The sequence below is a fragment of the Prionailurus viverrinus genome, chromosome B3 (assembly GCF_022837055.1).
Source record: "Prionailurus viverrinus isolate Anna chromosome B3, UM_Priviv_1.0, whole genome shotgun sequence".
NCBI lineage: Eukaryota > Metazoa > Chordata > Mammalia > Carnivora > Felidae > Prionailurus > Prionailurus viverrinus.
The window spans coordinates 114418039-114440651 of NC_062566.1; the positions used below are offsets into that span (position 1 = coordinate 114418039).

The 22613-nt window shown below is 41.5% G+C and overlaps 1 protein-coding gene and 1 pseudogene across 4 annotated transcripts in view; both read right to left on the minus strand.

The window, feature by feature from the left end:
- Positions 1-7595: 7595 nt before the first annotated feature.
- Positions 7596-8094, minus strand: LOC125167725 (histone H3.3A-like; annotated as a pseudogene).
- Positions 8095-10020: 1926 nt separating this feature from the next.
- The window catches only part of HEATR4 (HEAT repeat containing 4), a 49409-nt gene continuing 36816 nt past the window's right edge, over positions 10021-22613 (minus strand). For all 4 annotated transcript variants that reach the window (XM_047862276.1, XM_047862274.1, XM_047862275.1 and 1 more), the window contains exons 17-18: positions 11946-12108; positions 10021-10302 (exon numbers count right to left, since the gene is read on the minus strand). In XM_047862276.1, coding sequence (XP_047718232.1) covers positions 11950-12108 — 159 coding nt within the window. In that variant the 3' untranslated portion in view covers positions 10021-10302; positions 11946-11949. The remainder of the gene's footprint in view (positions 10303-11945; positions 12109-22613) is intronic.

The window sequence follows — 22613 nt, forward strand, 5'->3', positions numbered from 1 at the left end:
GAGGAGGTGCAAACTGGGATAAAGGATGACAAGACATGAAGAATCCCTGTGGATTCTTCAACAGTTCCTGCATCCCAGATGTGACCATGGCACAGCTCAGTTGCCAGGACACTAGGGAACCAGAAATGCAGTCAGTAGGAGGTAATGACAGCAAAGAAGCAGACAGATCTGATACGTAGGCCCCTACAAAGAACTACGCCCTGTGGGAGTACCACAAACTGCTCAAGACTGGGTAGCAAAGTGGAGTAGGTACTGAGGGTGAGACCTTGAGTCAGGAGGCCCACACTCTTTTCAGCTTAGTCATCAATTTATGGGAGGACCCCAAGTGAAAGATGAATGTCAGAGATGTGGCTTAATCAGCTACCTAGGGGATGAGTAGGTGTTGGTGACATGCTTTGAAATCTCTAGATGAAAAGAATTGCCAGGAGAAGTTATTATTATTTTGAATGTGGAGTTATTATTATTTGGAGTGTTGATCATACGGAAGCCAGAGCATCTTTGAGCACCCGTAGTGGAAGCAGAGGCCACAGTTTTTTCACCTTGGGCAGACCAATCCCAGTTTCATAGCTGTAGAAAATAGTGATCTATTTTCTAATAACCTTAGCTTAGAGCAGGGTCATTGTTGAGGTCCATAAGGAATACAACCAGAAATCTCATCTCTGGAGTATTAGAAATTTCCAACCACGCTCTGATAAATTTTCTGTGCAGACAGATGCTGGCCAGGTCTAACTTGCCTAGAGGGTTGTACAGGCTGTGATTGGATAACACTTCTCTCTCTCAGTATCTCTCCCAAGCCTACTTTCTCCTCTCTTTCTCTCTCTCTTTCTCTCTCTCTCTCTCTTTTTTTTTACATGTACATAAGGCTACTTAGAAACTTGGATTCATCAAGGGACAGTTGGAGATCCCCAAATGATCACCCCAATTGTAGCTCTCTACCTACAATCACTCAGTGTTTTTGTTTTAAAGAAAGTGGTTAAATCAGACCTTTTTCCTTTTATTTGGCAGGTATGTGAACCTGGTATTCTTCTCTATTCAACCCCTTGTGTGTTTTTCTATAAATACTCCCACTCCACTCCCTTCTCTGGTTTCTTTCTGCAAACCATTCAGGTTGTCATTCTGAAGGAGTATGTTAGTCTTTGAACAATTAAGTAAAAGTATAAGCCCCTTCCCGGTCTCTCCAAAGCTAGCAGGCTGACTAGACTCATAACAAGACTTTAACCCAAATCTGCAACAAGTGCTCACCTGTCCTGAGTGACCTAAAGCGGCAGCCATCCCAGGTCACAATTATCACAGGAACAGATATTATTTTTCTGCTCTTGCACAAAGCGGGCAAAGGTTGTCTACCTGATGCAGAATGGATCACTTGATAAAGCCAGAGCTGCTTGTAAACAAACAAACAAACAAACAAAATCACAAGAATGGGCATGTGATTAATAGGCCCGCTTTAGGGGGAAAGCAGACCCAAATCCACAGTACCACAAAAAGCGTGGGTTAAATGAACACGGACTCATCGCTGAAATCCCTAAATCTTAGGATTTCAATGTTATTTACAAACTTCCAAAAGAGATAAGCTTAGTACTGATAAAAAGGAATATTACTTCACACTGTAAGTCATAAATGCACGAAATTCTTACCCAGGGAAGGAATATAATCAGAATATAGAAAGTATATGAATTGCAGAGCCATTTATGAGTGAACCAGCCATTTTTCAACCCTGATTCTATATTAGAATCCCAGGATCTGGAGCACCTGGGTGGCTCAGTCAGTTAAGCGTCCAACTTCAGCTCAGGTCACGATTTCACGTTTTCATGAGTTTGAGCGCCAAGTCAGGCTCTGTGCACTGACCGCTTGGAGGCTGCTAGGGATTCTCTTTCTCCCTTTCTCTCTCTCTCTGCCCCTCCACCACTCATACTTTGTCTCTCTCAAAATAAAAAAAAAAAAAAAAAAAAAAAGGGTCCCAGTTTCCTCTCTTAGTTCCAGGGATTTCACTTCACTAGGGTGAAACAGGGTCCAGGGATCTGTATCTCATTTTTGCGAAGCTCCCTCAAGTGATTCTGATTCATAATCAGGTCTACATTCCACTACTTAAATAACCTTTTCTCCAAAGAGACTACTGAATGGCCTATGGGTTTGACCCAGCCTATTAATCCCTATGATCCTAATTGTCAAAAGGCTTGGTTAGAGACAAGCACAACTGGTATCCTTGTGACATGGAACAAACCCTAAAGCAGCCATCAGACTCTGGATCCCCTGATCAAATCTAGTAGTATAACAGTCCAGTGGTCCCTGACTCATTTAGAAACTTCTCCAAGATCTGAGACTTTCCTGCCACAGGGATGATCAGTTGGGGCTTCTTAGAACATTTCCTTAGAACTTTCCTTTGGAAGGCAGTATTCAGATTTGCTTACCAGAATAAGGTGCAGACTTCTTTAAACATTTCCCCCTCTCTTTTTTGTAGCGTTTAGCAGAGTACTGGGCATTCATTTATTTATTCAGCAATATTCATTGCCTAAAAATTAGATACGTACTCTATGCTGATACTTTGTTAGTGAGGATATAAATTAAGCAAATACCACAGTGTTAAAACAGGCCAGATGTGATCTCTAGCCTTTTAGGAATCTAACAGGCTCTCAAATTTTTAAACTTTTATTGTAATGGCTGGGTACAGAGGAACAGCTATCCCAGGAAACTCTACCTAAGGGTCATTCCATCCTCTTAGGATAGCAGCATTTGAGTTCTTCAGAAGATATAGCTATCCCAAGGCTAATAACAACTGTAAAAGAACATGCCCATCTTTTCTTCCTAAATGTACCTAGGAATTAAGGGTAAAGATGGACTTCCAGAGGATGAAAACTATGCTTTATTCGCCTTTGGATCCCCAATAGCAGATACATACAGTATGTTGTGTATAGTAAGTGTTCAGCGGTTTTGACTGAGAAAATGGATTAATGAAGCTTGAATCTCAGTTCTGCTACTTACTGTGACCTGTACAAGTAACAGAATCATTCGGACCCTTGGCTTCCTCATGATTGGGACAACTACCTTGCCTACTTGATATAGGATTAGAAATCCCATGTTTTAAGAGTCATTAGCACTGTGACTGGCATAAGGTAGGTACTCAACAAATAGTTCTGTAATAGTACATAGTTGTTACCTGGACAACAGATAATCAGAAACTCCTAACCAATATGTATGGCTCTTACCGACACCTAGTGGTGCAGTCTTAGAACACATACCAAAAATCTATAAACAGCTCACCAAACTCCACACCCGAAAAGCAAATAATCCAGTGAAGAAATGAGCAGAAAACATGAATAAACACTCCTCTAAAGGAGACATCCAGATGGCCAACAGGCACATGAAAAGATGCTCAACGTCGCTCCTCATCAGGGAAATACAAATCAAAACCACACTCAGATATCACCTCACTCCAGTCAGAGTGGCTAAAATGAACAAAACAGGAAACTATAGATGCTGGAGAGGATGTGGAGAAATGGGAACCCTCTTGCACTATTGGTGGGAATGCAAACTGGTGCAGCCGCTCTGGAAAACAGTGTGGAGGTTCCTCAAAAGATCAAAAATAGACCTACCCTATGACCCAGCAGTAGCACTGCTAGGGATTTACTCAAGGGATGCAGGAGTACTGATGCACAGGGGCACTTGTACCCCAATGTTTATAGCAGCACTCTCAACAATAGCTAAATTATGGAAAGAGCCTAAATGTCCATCAACTGACAAATGGATAAAGAAATTGTGGTTTATATACACAATGGAATGCTATGTGGCAATGAGAAAGAATGAAATATGGCCTTTTGTAGCAACATGGATGGAACTGGAGAGTGTTATGCTAAGTGAAATAAGTCATACAGAGAAGGACAGATTCCATATGCTTTCACTCCTATGTGGATCCTGAGAAACTTAACAGAAGACCATGGGGGAGGGGAAGAAAAAAAATGGTTAGAGAGGGAGGGAGCCAGAACATAAGAGACTCCTAAAAACTGAGAACAAACTGAGGGTTTATGGGGAGTGGGAGGGAGGGGTGCATGGGTGATGGGTATTGAGGAGGGCACCTGTTGAGATGAGCACTGGGTGTTGTATGGAAAGCACTTTGACAATAAATTTCATAATAAAAAAAATCTGTAAACAATAAGAACTAATAACGAGTTCATTAAAGTTTATGAATATCAGAAAAAAAAAAAGAACACATCCCAAACATATCAATTGCTGGTTTGAAACTTAAATTGGGGACTAACGAGGAACTGCTGAGTACCTGCTTTACACAAGTAACATTATTTAAGCCGCACCAGTTATTTTCAATCCTCATTGCATATTAGAATGGGTTGTGAAGCTTTTAAAAATTTGCTGGTGTCTGGGTTTCACCTTCAGAGATTCTGACTTAATTTGCTGGAGGTGTGGCACGTGCTGTGACATTTTAAAAAAGCAATTTTAAAAAGCAACCAGGTTGAGAACCACTGTAATCGACCCACGAGCTAATTATTATTCTTTCCATGTTACAAATGATCAAAGTAAAACTCAGAATGATAAGGTAATCTGCACAGAGTCCTATACTTATTAGTAGCAGAAGGAAACTCGAACTCAAGTGTACCATTTTTCTATCACATCACATAGCCTTTGCAAAGACTTTTGGAAGTCGGGTGTGCTCCACTTAGCTTTTCAAACTTAAGGGCATTAGGGAATTCCATGATCCAATGGGGTGAAGTACTCCAAACAACAGTTTGCTGTTGATGGGATAGTATGGTCCAATGAAGGCACTGATTTCCTGAATCCTCTCTCTAGACTCCCTCTTCCCGGAGTTCAAACTCAAGTGCTCCGGAGATAGATAAATGAGCAATGTGAAGTTGTTTGATTGTGAATTGAAGAGCTACGAGATAAATTTAAAACTTTTTTTTTCTGAGATCGTGAATATGTTAGAGAATTAAAACAAATTAAATTAATCATCTATTATTGAGTTTCAGGAAAGAGCTGCCTGTACCGTTACTGCATGCTTACAGGTTTGGCCAAAACAGTTGAGATGATACATATCAGCAGGTAAAAGAAAACGAAAGGGTCTAACATGTGAGACCGTGTCCTAAACTGGCCTCCCACAGAGGTCCTAAGAGGACAGATGGATGATCTTGAAAGGCATGCAAAGCACAATCTCTTCCACATCCATCCTATAGAACATACCAGCTCAGCCCAGGCATGCAAAACAAATGGGACCTCATTGGGTCAGCGAGGAAGGCTATAGCATTTTGTAGAGATGGGATCCAGGCCACTGCTTGGTTCAATTACTTGCTAGGATGATTTCCCTGAATTTTGAGAAATGTTTCTTTGGTTGGTGCTGGGCAACATATGGGAACAGGCTGAGTGCCAAGGTTCAGCCAAGTGGGCAATATTCTAGAAATTTACCACGTGAAAAGTCTGTATCAAGAGTCACAAACTATCAGCCTAAGGGCAGAATTTGGCACATAGATGTATTTGGCACAGTGTTAGCTTATGGTAGTCTTAATATTTTTAAATTAGTTGCCATTATTTAACATCAGAGAGATTTCATGTAAAAATCTCAATTTCTTGTGTGAGATGTAATATAGAGAACCTTGACTGTCCTGGTCACCTGCTGTATCCCCAGAACGTAGAACAGTGCCTAGAACATAATAACTGTTTAGGACATATTTTAAAAATACATGTTCTTCAAAAATTAATTAATTAATTAAAAAATAATAATAATAAAATAAATGTTATCCCAAAACAGGCTTATAAGAGGAACTGTTGTCTTCATTTCACAGTAAACAAAAGAAGTATCAGAGAATTTAAATAACTCACCTAAGGTCACACAATTGGTAAGTAGCAGACAATTTGGATTCGGATGCATTTGACTTCCGAACTGGTGTTCTATCCATTGTGCCACACTGCTCAGCATCCTACACTGGTGGGCCTTTTGTAATCATAAAAGGCTTTCAAGCTAGACTTTTTTTACAGTTTATTTATTTATTTTGGGGCAGCTGGGTGGCTCAGTCAGTTAAGTGTCCGGCTCTGGCTGAGGTCATGATCTCACGGTTTGTGAGTTCAAGCCCCTTGTCAGGCTCTGTGCTGACAACTCAGCCTGGAGCCTGCTTCAGATTCTGTGTCTCCCTCTCTCTGCCCCTCCCCTACTCATGCTCTGTCTCTGTCTCTGTCTCTCTCTCAAAAATAAATAAACATTAAAAAAATAAAGTTTATTTATTTATTTTGAAAGAGAGAAAGAGAGAGAGCCAAGGAGGGGCGGAGAGAGAGGGAGAGAATATCCCAAGCAGGCTCCGCACTGTCAGCGCAGAGCCAGAGAGGGGGGCTAGAACTCATGAACATGGAGATCATGACCTGAGCCAAAACCAAGAGTTGGAAGTTTAACCAACTGAGTCACCCGGGCATCCCTCAATTTAGACTTTTTAAAAACGGTTTTATTGAGATATAATTATATGCCATACAATGCACCCACTTAAAGCATACAATGCAACGGGTTTTTTTTTGTATATTCACAGGGTTGTGCAACCATCATCACAGTCTAATTTTAGAACATATTTGTCTCTCCTGAAAGAAATCCCATTAGTAGTCAATTCCTTTTCTCCTCTCCCTCCCCATTCCCACCTTTGTCAGTCCTAGGCAACTACTAATCTACTTTCTGTCTCTGTAAATTTGTCTCTCTGGAAATTTCATATAAATCATACAATATGTGGTCCTTTGAAACTGGCCTCCTTCACTTACTAGAACATTTTCAGGGTTCAGCCATGCTGTAGCCTGTATCAATATTTCATTGATTATTATTTTTAATACTTCATTTATTCTTACAGAAAAATAATATTTTATTGCACAGATACAGCAAATTGTATTTATCCATCCATCAGTTGATGGGCATTTGAACTGGTTCCACTTTTTGGCTATTATGAATAACGCTGTTATGAATATTCATGTCAATTTAGATTTTTGACATTATTTCAAAAGTTAGTCATTTGTGTTAAAAGCAGTGATTTAAGTGTATATGTTTAAAAAATCTACCATCATTTATTAAAATTCAGTTTGGGCACTTTATTTTTTTTTTTTATAGTTTAATGTATTTTAATAGCAAACTTACAGGAACAGCACAGAAGACAGACAACATTAAAAACATGTACTTGCATGTAGGACAACTCAGTTAGAAAAGTATAGCGAATGGATGGAATCTACCGTATGATAAAAATGCTACAAACACCATTTAGTTGCCGTCAATAAGAAATTTACTTGTTTTAAAAAAATCCAAATGCTGGCATTGTCCAGAAAAATTTAACAGGTTTATTTATAATTGTTATAAAGTTGAACTGCTAAAACGTGTTCACTGAAACATTCTGACTTGCATTAATGCTTTATGTCCCTGCATTTATATTAAAAATTCACACACAAATGAAAATGGAAAAACTTGCCAATACCTGATTTCTGTCCCCGATTTTTCCATTTGCAGCCATATACTTGGGTACCTTTTGACCCCATGGAAAAAAAATATCTAACGTTCAGAACTACAATAAGAGGAAGAAGAGAATTTTTTTTTTTTTAAAGCATGAAATGTTTTCCATCAGAGCGGATTCTTAAGCACGTTCTCCACGTATGCAGCGTGCTAGCTGGACGTCTTTTGGCATAGTTGTTACACGTTTGGCATGGATAGCACATAGGTTGGTGTCTCCAATGAGGCCCACCAGGTAGGCCTCACTTGCCTCCTGCAAAGCACTGATAGCCGCGCTCTGGAAGCTCAGGTCTGTTTTGAAGTCCTGAGCAATTTCTCGCACCAGACGCTGGAAAGGAAGTTCGTGGAACAGAAGTGCGTGGACTTCTGGTAACGTCTAATTTCGCGGAGTGCCACGGTACCAGGCCTGTAACGATGAGGTTTCTTCACCCCTCCAGTAGAGGACGCACTCTTGAGAGCGGCTTTTGTAGCCAGTTGCTTCCTCGGTGCTCTACCCCCAGTGGATTTGCTGGCAGTCTGCTTTGTACGAGCCATGGTACTGAGACCTTCTCACTTACCCCCCTTCTCCTTCGGCTGGAGCTCAGTGAGCTAGAAGTGGTGCTGGCGTTAGCGAGCGACAGCCTGGGCACTTTATTTTTTAAAGTACTTCTGGAGGGGCGCCTGGGTGGCTTGGTGGGTTAAGCGTCTGACTTCAGCTCAGGTCATGATCTCACGGTCCGTGAGTTCGAGCCCTGCATCGGGCTCTGTGCTGACAGCTCAGAGCCTGGAGCCTGTTTCAGATTCTGTGTCTCCCTCACTCTCTGCCCCTCCCCCTTCATGCTCTGTCTCTCTCTGTCTCAAAAATAAATAAACGTTAAAAAAAAAATAAAAAAATAATAAAGTACTTCTGGGGTCTCAAAAATGTTAGAGTATCCAGCTCATTCTTGACCCCTGAGAGGGTCTGATGCTGCCTCTAAACAGACAATCCTATTTTATCCAACTGGATGACAAATTCCTCAAAGTAAGAGAAACGGTCTTATGCTTCCTGACGTATCCATGATGAGTAAATAAATAGATGCATTTTTTAAAATGTTTTATTTGTTTATTTTGAGAGAGGGAGAAAGGGAGGGGAAGAGAGAGATGGAGAAAATCCCAAGTAGGCTCTGCACTGTCAGCACAGAGCCCAACACGGGGCTCGGTCCCATGAACTGTGAGATCATGACCTGAGCCGAGATCAAGAGTTGATCTTAACTCTTAACCCACTGAGCCAGCCAGGTGCTCCAATAATACATGCATTTAATAAATGTTTGCTGACAATACAGATCATCAAGAAATGATGGGGGGTATGCCCGAGTGGCTCAGTTGGTTAGGCATCCGACTTTTGATTCCGGCTCAGGTCGTGATCTCATGGTTCATGGGTTTGAGCCCCACTTCCGGCTATGCACTGGCTGTGAGGAGCCTGCTTGGGATTCTCTCTCTTCCTCTCTCTGCCCCTCTCCTGCTTGCGCGTGCACACTCTCTCTCTGTCTCAAAATAAACGTTAAAAAATTTTTTTTTCTTAAAGAAATGATGGTAGAGCGAGAGGATTAAGTGATAACCAGGAGGAGATTGTGAAGAAGAGGGAGTAAATTCTAACACAGATGCTTTCCTTCTGACCCACAAGCCCCACTTTGCTGTTGGTCTTGTCAAGAAGATTGCTGTTGATGGTGATTCACTAATGGATACTAACTTAGCTGGTATGTGTAAACTGATAAAGACGTGAATCTTGGTTGAAAAATGGAAGTTTTCTCTAGATCTCAACCAAGAGAAGGTTGGCACTGCATTTCTCTCACATGCTGGGCCAAACAGAAGCTTCCTTTTAGGGTAGGATAGGGAGCTGTCACTTGTTTAATCAGCCAGTGGAGATAATGAAGGTCTGTGGCAGAAGAAAGGGAGAGGAAAGAGGAAAAGAGGAACAATAAAAAGGAGACAACTGAGAAGGGCATGTCCTACAGATGTTTCAGTCGGGAAGGACAGGCAAGGCTCTTTATAAAGGGTTTGGGATACTCCTGGAGTATTTTGTCAGTATAATATTTTGTTTATATGAACAGATTAACAAAAGCAAGCTCATTCCTTCCTCCAGCCTTTTCTCATATCCTTCCCCTCATCTGGAGGGTCTTCTCTCTGTCTATCCAAGTCCTGTGCACTGAGATCCAAACAAACTCCTGTGTCTTCATGACTATTCCAGCACCTCCCACCTCCACCCCGACTCCTACAGCACATCTGCTGGGTGCCACACATTTCCTACTAGATTAAGCATATTGTCTTTGAAAGATTCTTGTATGTATGTCTTATAAAACCCCTTGTAAACTCCTTGAGCACAAGGGTCATTTCTTCTGCGGCTGCTACATCTCCCACAGTGCAGACCTTCTACTAGACCTTCTGTCTGGCCTTGCTGACTGACTGAAGCGTTCATTGGGCCCTCTTGTTCTGGCCAGCAATGCAGAGTGCACAATAAAGTCCTTTCACTATGAAATGACAAAGTCAAAGATAGAGGGGCTGAGAAAGTACTTGTACAGAATTATTTATTGTCTCAAATGCCTCATGGTAGCCAGATTCCAGAATCCTCGGGCTTGATAGAAGTGGAAATAACTTTGATATCCATGATGATACTTTTTGAATCAGTATTTCACTTGGAGGGAATGTATAAACGAATAAATAAAAACATGGGTTACATGAGTCAGGGAAAGGAAAGATTTTGTTTTGTGGTTAGCTGATACTCCCCCAAAGTCCTTTTTTCCCTGTGTTCCATAGCTGTGAGGCATTCATGGTGGAAATTATTGCTTTTTATATTTCTGGTGATAACAGTGTCACTGGAAGAGAAGAAAAAGGGAAAGATTCACTGATTTTATAGTTTATATTTTCACCTCTAAATGTCCCAAAACTTTGTCAGTTATAAATAGAGATCAGTATTTAGGAAAGAAAGCTGGAGTCACACTACTTTGAATTCTGGGACTCTCCTCTTCCATGGGGATTTTATTTTATTTTATTTTATTTTATTTTAATTTTATTTTATTTTTTGGCATTGTGTTGTGAGACAGGGAAACTGAAGGGACCCCATGAAAAAAAGCTGGTTTTTTTCTTTGCTCATTTTCCTGCTTCTATTTTTGCTAGGACCTGCACTCCCACCCTGCATCAGGGCTTATGGTACAAACAATGTATGCCCTCCTTGTAAAGGTCAAGGAGTTAATGAGTTCTTTGGAGCCTTGCAGCACAATAGATGATATCTAAGAAGGGACTTCGTGGGGTGGTCACGAGGTTTTCCAAGACCCCTGGCTCCAGGGACATAAGTGACTTATGGAGGACACCTGAGCACTCACCCATGTTTTGACCAGTTCCTGGATCCCTGAGAAGACGTACACTAGACCACAACCCTCTGGAAAAACTCTAGACCCAAGCGAAGATGAGACTCCTGTTCCTTTTCCTTTCTCGAGTCTCCCTAATGTTCCATCTGTATCTACTCTCTCTGTACCTTCAATAAACTCTGATCTCATTTCCAGTTGGTTCAAGTTTGATTTCTATCCTGCATGAAGCCACAGACCTTCTTGGTTGGTCCTGCAGGATCCCCTCTGGGTTCTCGACCTGGCCGGCCTGCATCAGTGTGCTCTTACAGACTGCCATCTAATGACACATACGTGGTTTGCAACTCTTTCATCATGCCTAAAGCTTTAAAGCCATAGGGTACTGTTGAGGTTCATAAGAATTGTTAATCAGCCTTGTGAAACTGCATCAATGTTTCCAAGGGATCTAAAAGTGTTCATGCCCACCTGTGTGGTGCAAAGGGAAAATGATTGCACCAGCTTGGTTTTCTTACTACACTCTTGTGTTGTTCTTGTTGTTTTTAATTTTTAATTTATTTTTTAAGTAATCTCTATATCCAACGTGGGGCTCGAACTCTCAACCCCGAGATCTAGAGTCATATGCTCTTCCGACTGAGCCAGCCCACCACCCTGATTTTCTTGTAACACTCTTGTAAAGAACTTGCTCTAGAACAAGACTAGACTTGTAGATAAAAAAAAAAAAAAATTACAAAAGCTGTCTCTTTCCTAGACAAATGGTACTCTAGTTTGGGTTTCAGAGGGCTCTTTATATACTTTGCAAGAGATGATGGGTCTTTCAATATTTCCACTCTAGTAAAATTTGGAGCTCTGACCTATAAATTAGTTTGTAACCTGTCGGTGGTATGGGAAAATATGCTCAATCATCTAATGTGATGTCAATTTTCTTTAACCTTCTGGGTAAATGGTGCACATTAAAAAAACAGGACTACTGTTAAATAGATTTTTCTTTATATACATAATGACAAGGAGACTGTACGACATCAATTAAAGAACCAGGATGTGACTAGGTCCACTGCTGCCTGTCTTGGAGCAAGAGAAGGGATCGTCCTAAAAATAATCACCTTTCCTTCAGGGGGAAGAGGATATGACCCTGGAAAAAACTTCTGAGTATTTACCCAGCTAGAGATCTGGATTGTCAGATCCAAACGGTCCCATCACGATCCTTTTTTCCCGGGCAGTGCGTAGATCTTTCACAGGTGATGGTCGACCTCTGCTTCTTGTGTTTAGGCCCAGGACTGGACTCTGTGACCACGGATTTGGTGTGCGGGGCCTGACTGGCTGCAGAGAAATATTAACACATGAGTGCATATGCCAAACATGTGGTCTCACGTAAAAGGTAGACCCAAAGAGAAAGCCTCGTGAGCCATGGTTTATCAGAACAGCTCTATTAACTACTATAATAACTAAAAAAACAGATCATATGAATTCAAGACCTGTCTTTCCTTGTCCCCAGTCAGAAGCCTAATGTGGCAAATATGCCTGAATTTTCTGCCCAAGAAGTCTTGGGTATCTGTGTGATGTTTGGGGTTAACCTACATTTTCTGTCTTTACTATCATGCAGCAGCAGCAGCAGCAATGGGCCACTCTTGTAGCCGTGAATAAAGAGACCTGCTCCAGGGGTGTGCCGAGGAGGTATGTTCACTCAGGGTGAATAGTCCCTGGGGACGCAGTCCTGTTCTATTTCAACCCATAAACCAATATAGTGATGGCCAGGATTGAGCCTATACCTAGGTTAAAGCATCCTCAGAAATCTAGATACTTGTAATATCAATTTTCTGTATTAGTCCATGGAATAATAAAGAGAGAGATCCTCTGTGGAGAAAAAAAGAACCCTTATGCACTGTTGGTAGGAATATAAATTGGTACAGCCACTGTGGAAAACATGTATGGAGTATCCTCAGAAAGTTGAAAATATAAATACCATTATGATCCAATAATTCCACTACTGGGTATTTACCAAAAGAAAACAAAAAACACTAATTTGAAAAGATATATGCTTCCCCATGTGTATTGCGGCATTATTTACAACAGCCAAACTATGGAAGCAAACTAGGTGTACATTGATAGAGAAATGGATAAGGAAGATGTGAGAAACACAGTCACATGAATATTACAGCCATAAAAGAGGATGATATCGTGCCATTTTTCAACAACATGGCTGGACCTGCAGGGTACTACGCTAAGTTAAATAAGTCAGATTGAGGAACACAAATGCCATATGATTTCACTCATATGTGGAATCTGAAAAAAAAAAAACCCTCAAAAAAACAAAAAATGAAGGGGCACCCAGCTGGCCCAGTTGGTGGAACATTTGACTCTTGATGTTGGGGTCATGCGTTCAAGCCCCAAGCTGGGCCTAGAGCTTACTCAAAAAAGAAAAAATAAGTAATAAAGAATTTTGAAATTAATAAACAGGGGCACCTGGGTGGCTGCATTGGTTAAGTGTTTGACTCTTGATTTCAACTCAGGTCATGATCTCACGGTTTGTGGGATCGAGCCCCGCATCAGGCTCTGCACTCTCAGTGCAGAGGCTGCTTGGAATTCTGTCTCTCCCTCTCTCTCTGCCCCTCCCCTCCTCTCTCTCTCTCTCTCTCTCTGTCTCTCAAAATGAACAAATAAACTTTAAAAAACAAACAAAATGGGGCGCCTGGGTGGCGCAGTCGGTTGGGCGTCCGACTTCAGCCAGGTCACGATCTCGCGGTCCATGAGTTCGAGCCCCGGGTCAGGCTCTGGGCTGATGGCTCAGGGCCTGGAGCCTGTTTCCGATTCTGTGTCTCCCTCTCTCTCTGCCCTTCCCCCTTTCATGCTCTGTCTCTCTCTGTCCCAAAAATAAATAAACGTTGAAAAAAAAAATTAAAAAAAAAAATAAAAATAAAAAACAAACAAAAAATATACCAATGTGTAAATACTGAATATGTAAATATTAAAAGTTATACCATTTGCATCTATTTAAACTTAAAATGAAAACACTTATCTTTGTAACGATTTTTTTTTATTTTTGGGGCATGTGGTGGATCAGGCTTGATCTTGGCTCAGGTCATGATCTCACAGTTTGTGAGTTCAAACCCCACATTGGGCTCTGGGCTGGTGACACAGAGTCTGCTTGGGATTCTGTCTCTCCCTCACTCTGCCCCCTCCCCCCTCAAATAAGCATTTTTAAAAAGATTTTTTTTTTTAATGAGCAGCAGGCAAAAGTTTAATAGAGTATAAGATCAGAAAGTGTGAATAGCATGAAAGCTGTCTTTACAGAGAGCTGGCATTCAAAAATGAATGCCCCTAAAAAAAGATTAAAAAAATTTTTTTTTTTAAGATTTTATTTTTGAGAGAGTAAGAGAGAAAGAGAGAGAGAGTGAGCGAGAGAGTGTAACCAGGAGAGGGGCAAAGGGAGAAAGAATGAATCCCAAACAGGGTCCTCACCCACTGTAGAGCCCAATGTGGGGCTCCATCCCACAACTGTGAGATTATGACCTGAGGCAAAATCAAGAGTCAGAAGCTTAACTGACTGAGTCACCCAGGCACCCCAAGATTTTATTTTTAAGTAATCTCTACATCCAGCATGGCACCCAAACCCCCAACCCTGAGGTCAAGAGTCACACGCTTCCGGTGCCTGGGTGGTTCAGTTGGTTAAGCGTCCGACTTCAGCTCATGTAATGATCTCACGGTTCAATCATCATCTCATGGGAAAGTAGCCACAGGCAGTTTATAATGAATGAGTGTGGCTGTGTTCAATATAAGTTTACATGTGGGCACTGAAATTTGAGTTTTGTATACATTTATGTTGCAAAATATTATTCTTCATTTAACATTCAAAATTATAAAAATCATTCCTACTCCGTGGAGTGTTTAAACACCAGAGACAGGCTGGATTTGGTCTGAGGGCCACAACTTATTGACCCCTGAATTATAGTAATTTGGTAAGTCTTAAAAACTAGAAGTCAGTAGTCTCAAAGTTAGACTGCAATCTGTCTCACATTAGACGAAGCAAAGGCTTATTCCTTGAGGCCTTAACCAAAGTAAATCAGAAATATATGACGTAAAACACGAAAGTTCTTCTATTGCCCGTAATCCCATTCCCAGAGAAAACATCTGTCTTCAGTTTGGTATATATCTTTCCTGATATTCACCTGTGTAAACACATATACATATGCACACAACATATACAGTTCTAAAGAAACCATATATAGGGGCGCCTGGGTGGTTCAGTCGGTTAAGCGTCCGACTTCGGCTCGGGTCATGATCTCATGGTTCGTGGGTTCGAGCCCTGCATCGGGCTCTGTGCTAACAGCTCAGAGCCTGGAGCCTGTTTCAGATTCTGTGTCTCCCTCTCTCTCTGCCCCTCCCCCACTCACATTCTGTCTCTCTCTGTCTCAAAAATAAATAAACATTAAAAAAAATTAAAAAAATAAAGAAACCATATATAAATGTATGAATTGTGTTTTTTTAACAAAACATAAGACAACATATATATTGTTTGGCGATTTGATTTTCCAACTTACAATATATTTTAAACATCCTTCCTTGTCATTCTTGTTAACAATTGCCTATCAACAGGCATTTGCATCATTTCCAATTTTGAAATTATAAGCAATGAACATCTGTATGTGTGTATCTTTGTACACATGGGTGAATATTTCATTTATTTTTTTATGTTAAAGGTTTATATTAATTAATTTATTTTTTAAAGTTTATTTATTTATTTTGAGAGAGAGAGTGTACTTGCATGCAAGTCGGGGAGGGGCAGAGAGAGAGGGAGAGAGAGAGAATCTTAAGCAGGCTCCCACGTTGGGTTTGATCTCATGACCATGCGATCATGACCTGAGCCAAAATCAAGAGTTGGATGCTTAACTGACTGAGCTACCCAGGCACCCCATCACATGGGTGAATATTTTTAATTTTTTTTTAACATTTATTCATCTTTGGGAGACAAAGAGAGAGCATGAGTAGGGGAAGAGCAGAGAAAGAAGGAGACACAGAATCTGAAGCAGACTCCAGGCTCTGAGCTGTCAGCACAGAGCCCAACGTGGGGCTCAAACCCATGAATCATGAGGTCATGACCTGAGCCGAAGTCAGACGCTCAACTGACCGAGCCACCCGGGTGCCCCACAGGTGAATATTTTAAAGGATAGATTTCTAAAAGTAGAATAATTCAAAGACTTCAATTTTTTATATTGGTGAAGTCATCCGAAAGTTTATACTAGAGTTTCTCAATCTTGATTCTATTGACATTTGGGTTGAATAATTCTTCGCTGTAGGGCTGTACCATACATTGTAGAGTGTTTATTAGCATCTCTGGTCTCTGCCCATTATATGCCAGTAGCAACTTCCTGCTGTGACAACCAAAAAATGTCTCTAGACAATGCCAAATGTCCCCTGAGGGCAAAATCACTTTGAGTTGAGAATCACTGCCCTGGACATTTGTTTTCTTTTATTTTCCTTTTATTTCTCTTTTTTCCTATTCCCCTTTCAACAACTTCTCATATGATCCTTCCTTCATGAAGGAAAAGTACTTAAAGGAACTTGTGATTCAGTATATATCACCTGTGAGATAATAGAAAAAATATATGTTAGTCTCCTCCACCACCCATTCCTGGCACAGAGCTCCTGAAGCTCCCATAATTTCTTAAGAGTACTAAGAGCATCTTTTGTTCTCATATTTGTCCTTGACCCCTTCCCTGACACGGGGCTCTTAAAACCTTTGTAAATTCTTAAGTGATAAAGAGAAAGGGGAGGATATTTTGGTCTATTGAGATAACCCTGGGTGGGCTTCTGGGTGGGAGCTGGTCACCAGAAAGACCAAGCCATGATTAGAAGCTTGGGATTTTCAGCCCATTCCTCAACCTTTAGAGAAGGTAAAGGGGCTAGAAACCAATAATTAATAATTAATTATGCCTGTGGGGGGAAGCCTCCATAAACTCCCAATAGTGTGGAGTTCAAAGAATTTCTGGTTGGTGAACACATTCACACCAGGAGTGTGACACACACCCCAACTCCATAAGAACAAAACCTGCTTTCAGAACCCTCCCAGACCTCCCCCTATGTGGCTTGGTCTGGCTGTTCATTTCACTTGTCCCCTTCATCGTATCCTTAATAAACTGGTAAACATGTCTCCCTGAGTTTTGTGAACTACTCTAAGAAATTAATTGAAACCAAGGAGGCGGTTGCGGGAACCTCAGATTTGTAGTCAAATTAGACAGAAACTGAGGGTAACCTGGAGACCTATTACTTGTGATTGGCATCTGAAGTAAGGCAGGAGCAGTCTTGAGGGCCCAAGCCCTCTTAACCTGTGGAATTGGACACTATCTCCAGGTATATAGGGTTAGAATTGAGTTAAATTGTAGGACCCCAAGCTGGTGTTGCAGAGAATTGCTTGTTGTGAAGAAAAACCTTCATGCATCTGGGGACCAGAAGTGTCCGAGTGAAGTGTTGTGAATGTTTTGTATGTGAAGGGTAAAGGAGACACATAAGAAAGACACAAGAGGAGGAAAGAACTGGCTTTTCCATATACAAGAGGGAAAAACTGAGGTTGTTCTAAGATATCACCCCCCTGTTATTGAGACAAGGAAACTGAAGGGACTCCATGAAAAAAAAGCTGATTTAAAAAAATTTTTTTAATGTTTATTATTATTTTTTTTTGAGAGAGAGAGAGAGAGAGAGAGAGAGAGAGAGAGAGAAAGTGGGGGAGGGGCAGAGAGAGAGGGAGACACAGAATCCAAAGAGGGTCCAGGCTCTGAGCTGTTAGCACAGAGCCCGATTCGGGGCTTAAACTCACAAACTGTGAGATTATGACCCGAGCCAAAGTTGGATACTTAACTGACTGAGTAACCCAGGTGCCCCCCAAAAGCTGTTTTTTAACTCCTTTTCCTGCTTCTATTCTTGCTAAGACCTGCACTCCCACCCTGCATCTGGGCTTATGGTACAAACAATGTATGCCCTCCTTGTAAAGGTCAAGGAGTTAATGAGTTCTTTGGAGTCTTGCGGCACAATAGATGATATCTAAGAAGTGACTTCGTGGGGTGGTCACGAGGTTTTCCAAGAACACTGACTCCAGACACCACTAACTCCTGACACCGAGACCCCTGGCTCCAGGGACATAAGTGACTTATGGAGGACACCTGAGCACCGGCCTTGTTTTGAACGGTTCATGGATGCCTGAGAGGATAGTACATCAGACCATCATCCCCAAATCCCAGATTCTTCTTTCCTTTTGGAATCTCCCAGATGCTCTGTCTGCATCAGCACTCTCTCTATATCTTCAATAAACTCTGATCTCACTTCCTGCTGGCTTGAGTTTGATTTCTATCCTGCATAAAGCCAAGGATCCTCTTGGCTGGTCCTGCAAGACCCCCTCTGGGTCCTCAAACCCAGACAGCTTGTATCACTAGGGGCTGAATTGTATGCCCCTCCCAACAAAATTCATATGTTAAAGTCCTAACCTCTAGTACCTCAGGATATGATATTTGGAGATAGTCTTTAAAGGGGTAACTAAGTTAAAAGGAGATCATTAAAGTAGACCCTAATCTAATATAACTGGTGTCCTTTACAAGACAAGGTGCCTTTCACAAGACAAGGAACAAGGTCACAGAAACCAGCTCCGTCAATACACTGACCTCAGACTTCCAGTCTCCAGAACTATGAGAAAATAAACTTCTTTTGTTTAAGCCATCAAGTCTATAGTACTTTGTTATGACAGACCTAGCAAACTAATACACCTTCCAGTGTATTTGAATTTTATTTATTTATTTTTTTGTTTATTTAGTTTGAGAGAGAGCAAGTGTAAACACTCAAGTGGGAGAGAGGGAGAGGGTGAGGGAGACAGAGAATCCCAAGCAGGCTCCATGCCATCAGCACAGAGCCTGATGTGGGGCCCAAACTCACAAACTATGAGATCATGACCTGAGTCAAAATCAAGAGTCAGCCACTTAACTGACTGAGCCACCCAGGTGCCCTAATTTAACTTGTTTTCTATAGCAACTTCTCCGATAAGCAATTATTAACTTCTATAATCTGAATGTCAAGTTCCTTTGATTTTCAAAAAGTGTTTAAGCTTATTTATTTTTGAGAGAGAGGGAGAGAGAGAGAGAGAGAGGCAGAGCAAGTGGGGGAGGGGCAGAGAGAGAGGGACAGCGAGGATCCCAAGCAGGGCCTGCACTGTCAGCACAGAGCCCAACGAGGGGCTCAAACTCACGAACTTCGAGATCATGACCTGAGCCGAAATCAAGAATTGGACTCTTAACCGACTGAGCCATGCAGGGGCATCTCTCTCTTTTTAAAAGAGAATTCTATTGACTCAAAAAAAACAGAAAAGCAAGACAAACAATGACTGGAGATCGAGAAAAATGAGATGAGTTTGGGAAAGTAAAGTTTGTTGATTAAAAAACACTGTATTTTTAATTGCACAAGGATGTTGTAACAGCACTCTAGCTGATCTTAAGAGTTAACTAGCTTCAAGTTAACACACTCCTTGCTTGCTGGAGATGAAGGACCTTCATCTGTAACAGAACCAATTTGCTTTCTTTGAGATTTGCTGGCCACTGGTCTTGTGGAATAGAGGACCACAACGTTCCCAGACCACAGAAGCCAGCAAGTCTGTTTGAAGTCCCCTTAGCTTTCTGATTAGCTCAGATACCTCTTAGCAACATGTTTTTCATTTTTAAGGTCACACAAATGACTTTACTGACCTCTTTGCACATATGTAGACCTTGTCCTCCTTTGCAGAAAGAACAGACTATTCTTGCACAACCCTTGGGTACCAAGGAACCAGAACTTGTTGCACAACCTCTGAGTAGTACCAAGATAACTGAGGCTGGCATCATGGAGTCTGCAGCGGGCGCCTGCTGGCTCATGATCTTTCGCTCGCGAACGCACGCGCGTGCTCGCGCGCACACACACACACACACACACACACACACACAATTCTGGAACAGGCAGAAACCTGGGAGTTCTCCTTTGGACAAGAGTCTGCCTTCTCCCTAGATGGCCAGACTCCTGAATAAAGCTCATATTCCTTTTCAGTCAAAACTTATCTATCGTCTTTTGAGTATTCACCTTTCAAGTGACTGGCAGCTGAACTTGTGTTTCATTAACAGTATGTTTTATGTGGAAAACCCAGAACATACAAACAACCAAAGAAGATAAAAATCACCTGAATCCCACTATACAAAGGTAATCACGTTAAAAAAAATTTTTTTTAATGTTTATTTATTTTTGAGAGAGAGAGACAGAGTAATCAGGGTAGGGGCAGAAAGAGAGGGAGCCACAGATTCTGAAGCAGGCTCCAGGTTCTGAGCTGTCAGCACAGAGCCCAACGCGGAACTCAAATTCACAGACCGTGAGATCATGACCTGAGCTGAAGTGGGACACTCAACCGACTGAGCCACCTAGGCGCCCCCAAAGGTAATCACTGTTAAATATTGTGGTGCAAAGACACCAAAACTTTCTTTAGTAGCATGTTTTCTTTGAAATAAACAACAGGCCCCAAGGGAGTCACTTTTGCTAAACCCCATCAAGACTCAACATTTAAACCTAACTGCACTTCCAGCCTCTCCCAACAGTGGAACTTTAAACCAATCAGTCTGGAATTTCCAGATCTGCACCGCTAAGGTAATCCGTATGATAAGACCCTTTGTCTTCCCCTATGGGAAGGTAACCTCCACTGAAACATCCCATTCTTTTAACTTCTTTGTCCCACCCTCTTTCTGCCTATAAAATGCCTGCCATTTTGTACAACTTGGAGCTCCTTTCTACTTGCTGGATGGGATGCTTCCTAATTCATAAATTTGTTGAATAAAGCCAATTAGATCTGAAAACTTACTCAAATGTTGCTTTTTAACAGTATGTATGCATATATGGATAGGTAGGTATACACATACACATCACACATACATAAATGTCCCCCCACATGGGATCCTACTGGAATACTTGTTGCGTCTGCTTCTTTTCCCACCCAATGATACATTAAGAACATTATTCCATGTCACTCAATTGTATTTCTGAAGATGGTTATTAATATCTGCTTTTATAGTGAGAACTAAGTAGCATTACAGGAAAAGTGATGACATTTTTAAAAAGTCAGGCTCCGGGGCGCCTGGGTGGCGCAGTCGGTTAAGCGTCCGACTTCAGCCAGGTCATGATCTCGCGGTCCGGGAGTTCGAGCCCCGTGTCGGGCTCTGGGCTGATGGCTCGGAGCCTGGAGCCTGTTTCCGATTCTGTGTCTCCCTCTCTCTCTGACCCTCCCCTGTTCATGCTCTGTCTCTCTCTGTCCCAAAAATAAATAAAAAACGTTGAAAAAACAATTAAAAAAAAAAAAAAAGTCAGGCTCCAAAAGATGTCTCTCAGTCACAAGGGAAACTAGAAGACAGATAGCAACAACACTCTTTGCGGAAATCACAAAATGTTGAAAAAGCAAAGGATGAGGTCACAGGACACACTGAGAGGAGATGTTTGTACCGGATGTGGAAAATATAAATTTAGAGCTCTCCTCTAGCTGAATTTCTTCCCAAGCTTTGTGAGCCCAGAAGCACAGCCCATCCCCCTAGTTCACTGCAGGATGTATCCCTAGTCTACTGAAAACTATTCCCTTTGAAAAGGTAGTTAAATCTCCCAGTGACAAACTAAACTACCTACTTCAACATTTCCCCAGGGATCTGATATTTTGGCCTTGCCAGCACACACAACCTGTGTGTCAATTAAGAAGAGGGATCCCTTTCCTGCTGTCCCTTCTTCTGTACACTGAAGCCCTAAACCAGACACAGGACTTGGGAGGATATGATACTGCCCCCCTGCCACCCGCCCCAGCTCATACTTTGACCCTTGGTCTAATAACTGCAGAGTAGTTCCTTACACAATGGCCTTGTCTGATATGGTCCCTGTAGATTTACTTAAACTTCCATGGAACATATGCAAAAATAATCTTAATCTCCCCATCCCAGCTGTCACTTTGCCCAATTCAAGAACTTCCTGTCTTATCCCACTCCAAGTTCCTCCAAACCAGGCCAAGGGCACACAAGCCATGTTATAGGGCTTTGCTCCATAATAATAAATTATTATTATAGCTACCATTTTTTAAGTGTTTAGTTCTGTACCAGACCCTGTGCTAAATGCCTTATATGCATTATTTTATCTTCACAACTCAATGAAGAAGTAAGTTTAATTATTATTCCCATTTTACAGAGAAGATTGCTGAGACCTGAGAGAGTAACTTGACTGGGCTAATAATGCCACAGATACTAATGAGTGACAAGGAATCAATTCTGGTTGGTCTGTTTCCCACAAACATTTCCCGTGCACCTCTTGTATGAAAGGCAGTTTGCTAAAAGCAAGAGAAAAAGGCATAAGGAAGACCTTTCCTTGAAATCCCACAATCTTTGAAAGAGTTTACAGTTTAGGAAGTTTAGGAAGGAATATGACAAGCACACGATACACCAATACAAGGCACAAGGTGCTAAGCTCGTGCGAAAGGGTCAAAGTTCTCTTAGAGAGATGGGAGAGCCTTTGGGGAGGAGATGGAATATGAAATGGGCTTTAATAAGGGTTTTCGCAAAAGATGTTTGGAGGACAGCATTTGGGGGAAACAGCATGAGTAAAGGTATGGAGAACATAGGCAAGGAACAATAAATAGTTTAACTTACAGAAGTAGAGCTTGGGAGAGTTGTGGCTGATAAAGCTATAGCATTACATGACTTCAGTACCTAGCTAAGGAACTTGGATTGGTGGATGGAATACCAGATGGGTTTTGAGTGGGGTGATGGCAAGTCTGGGTATACAAACCTGAGAGAATTAATGTT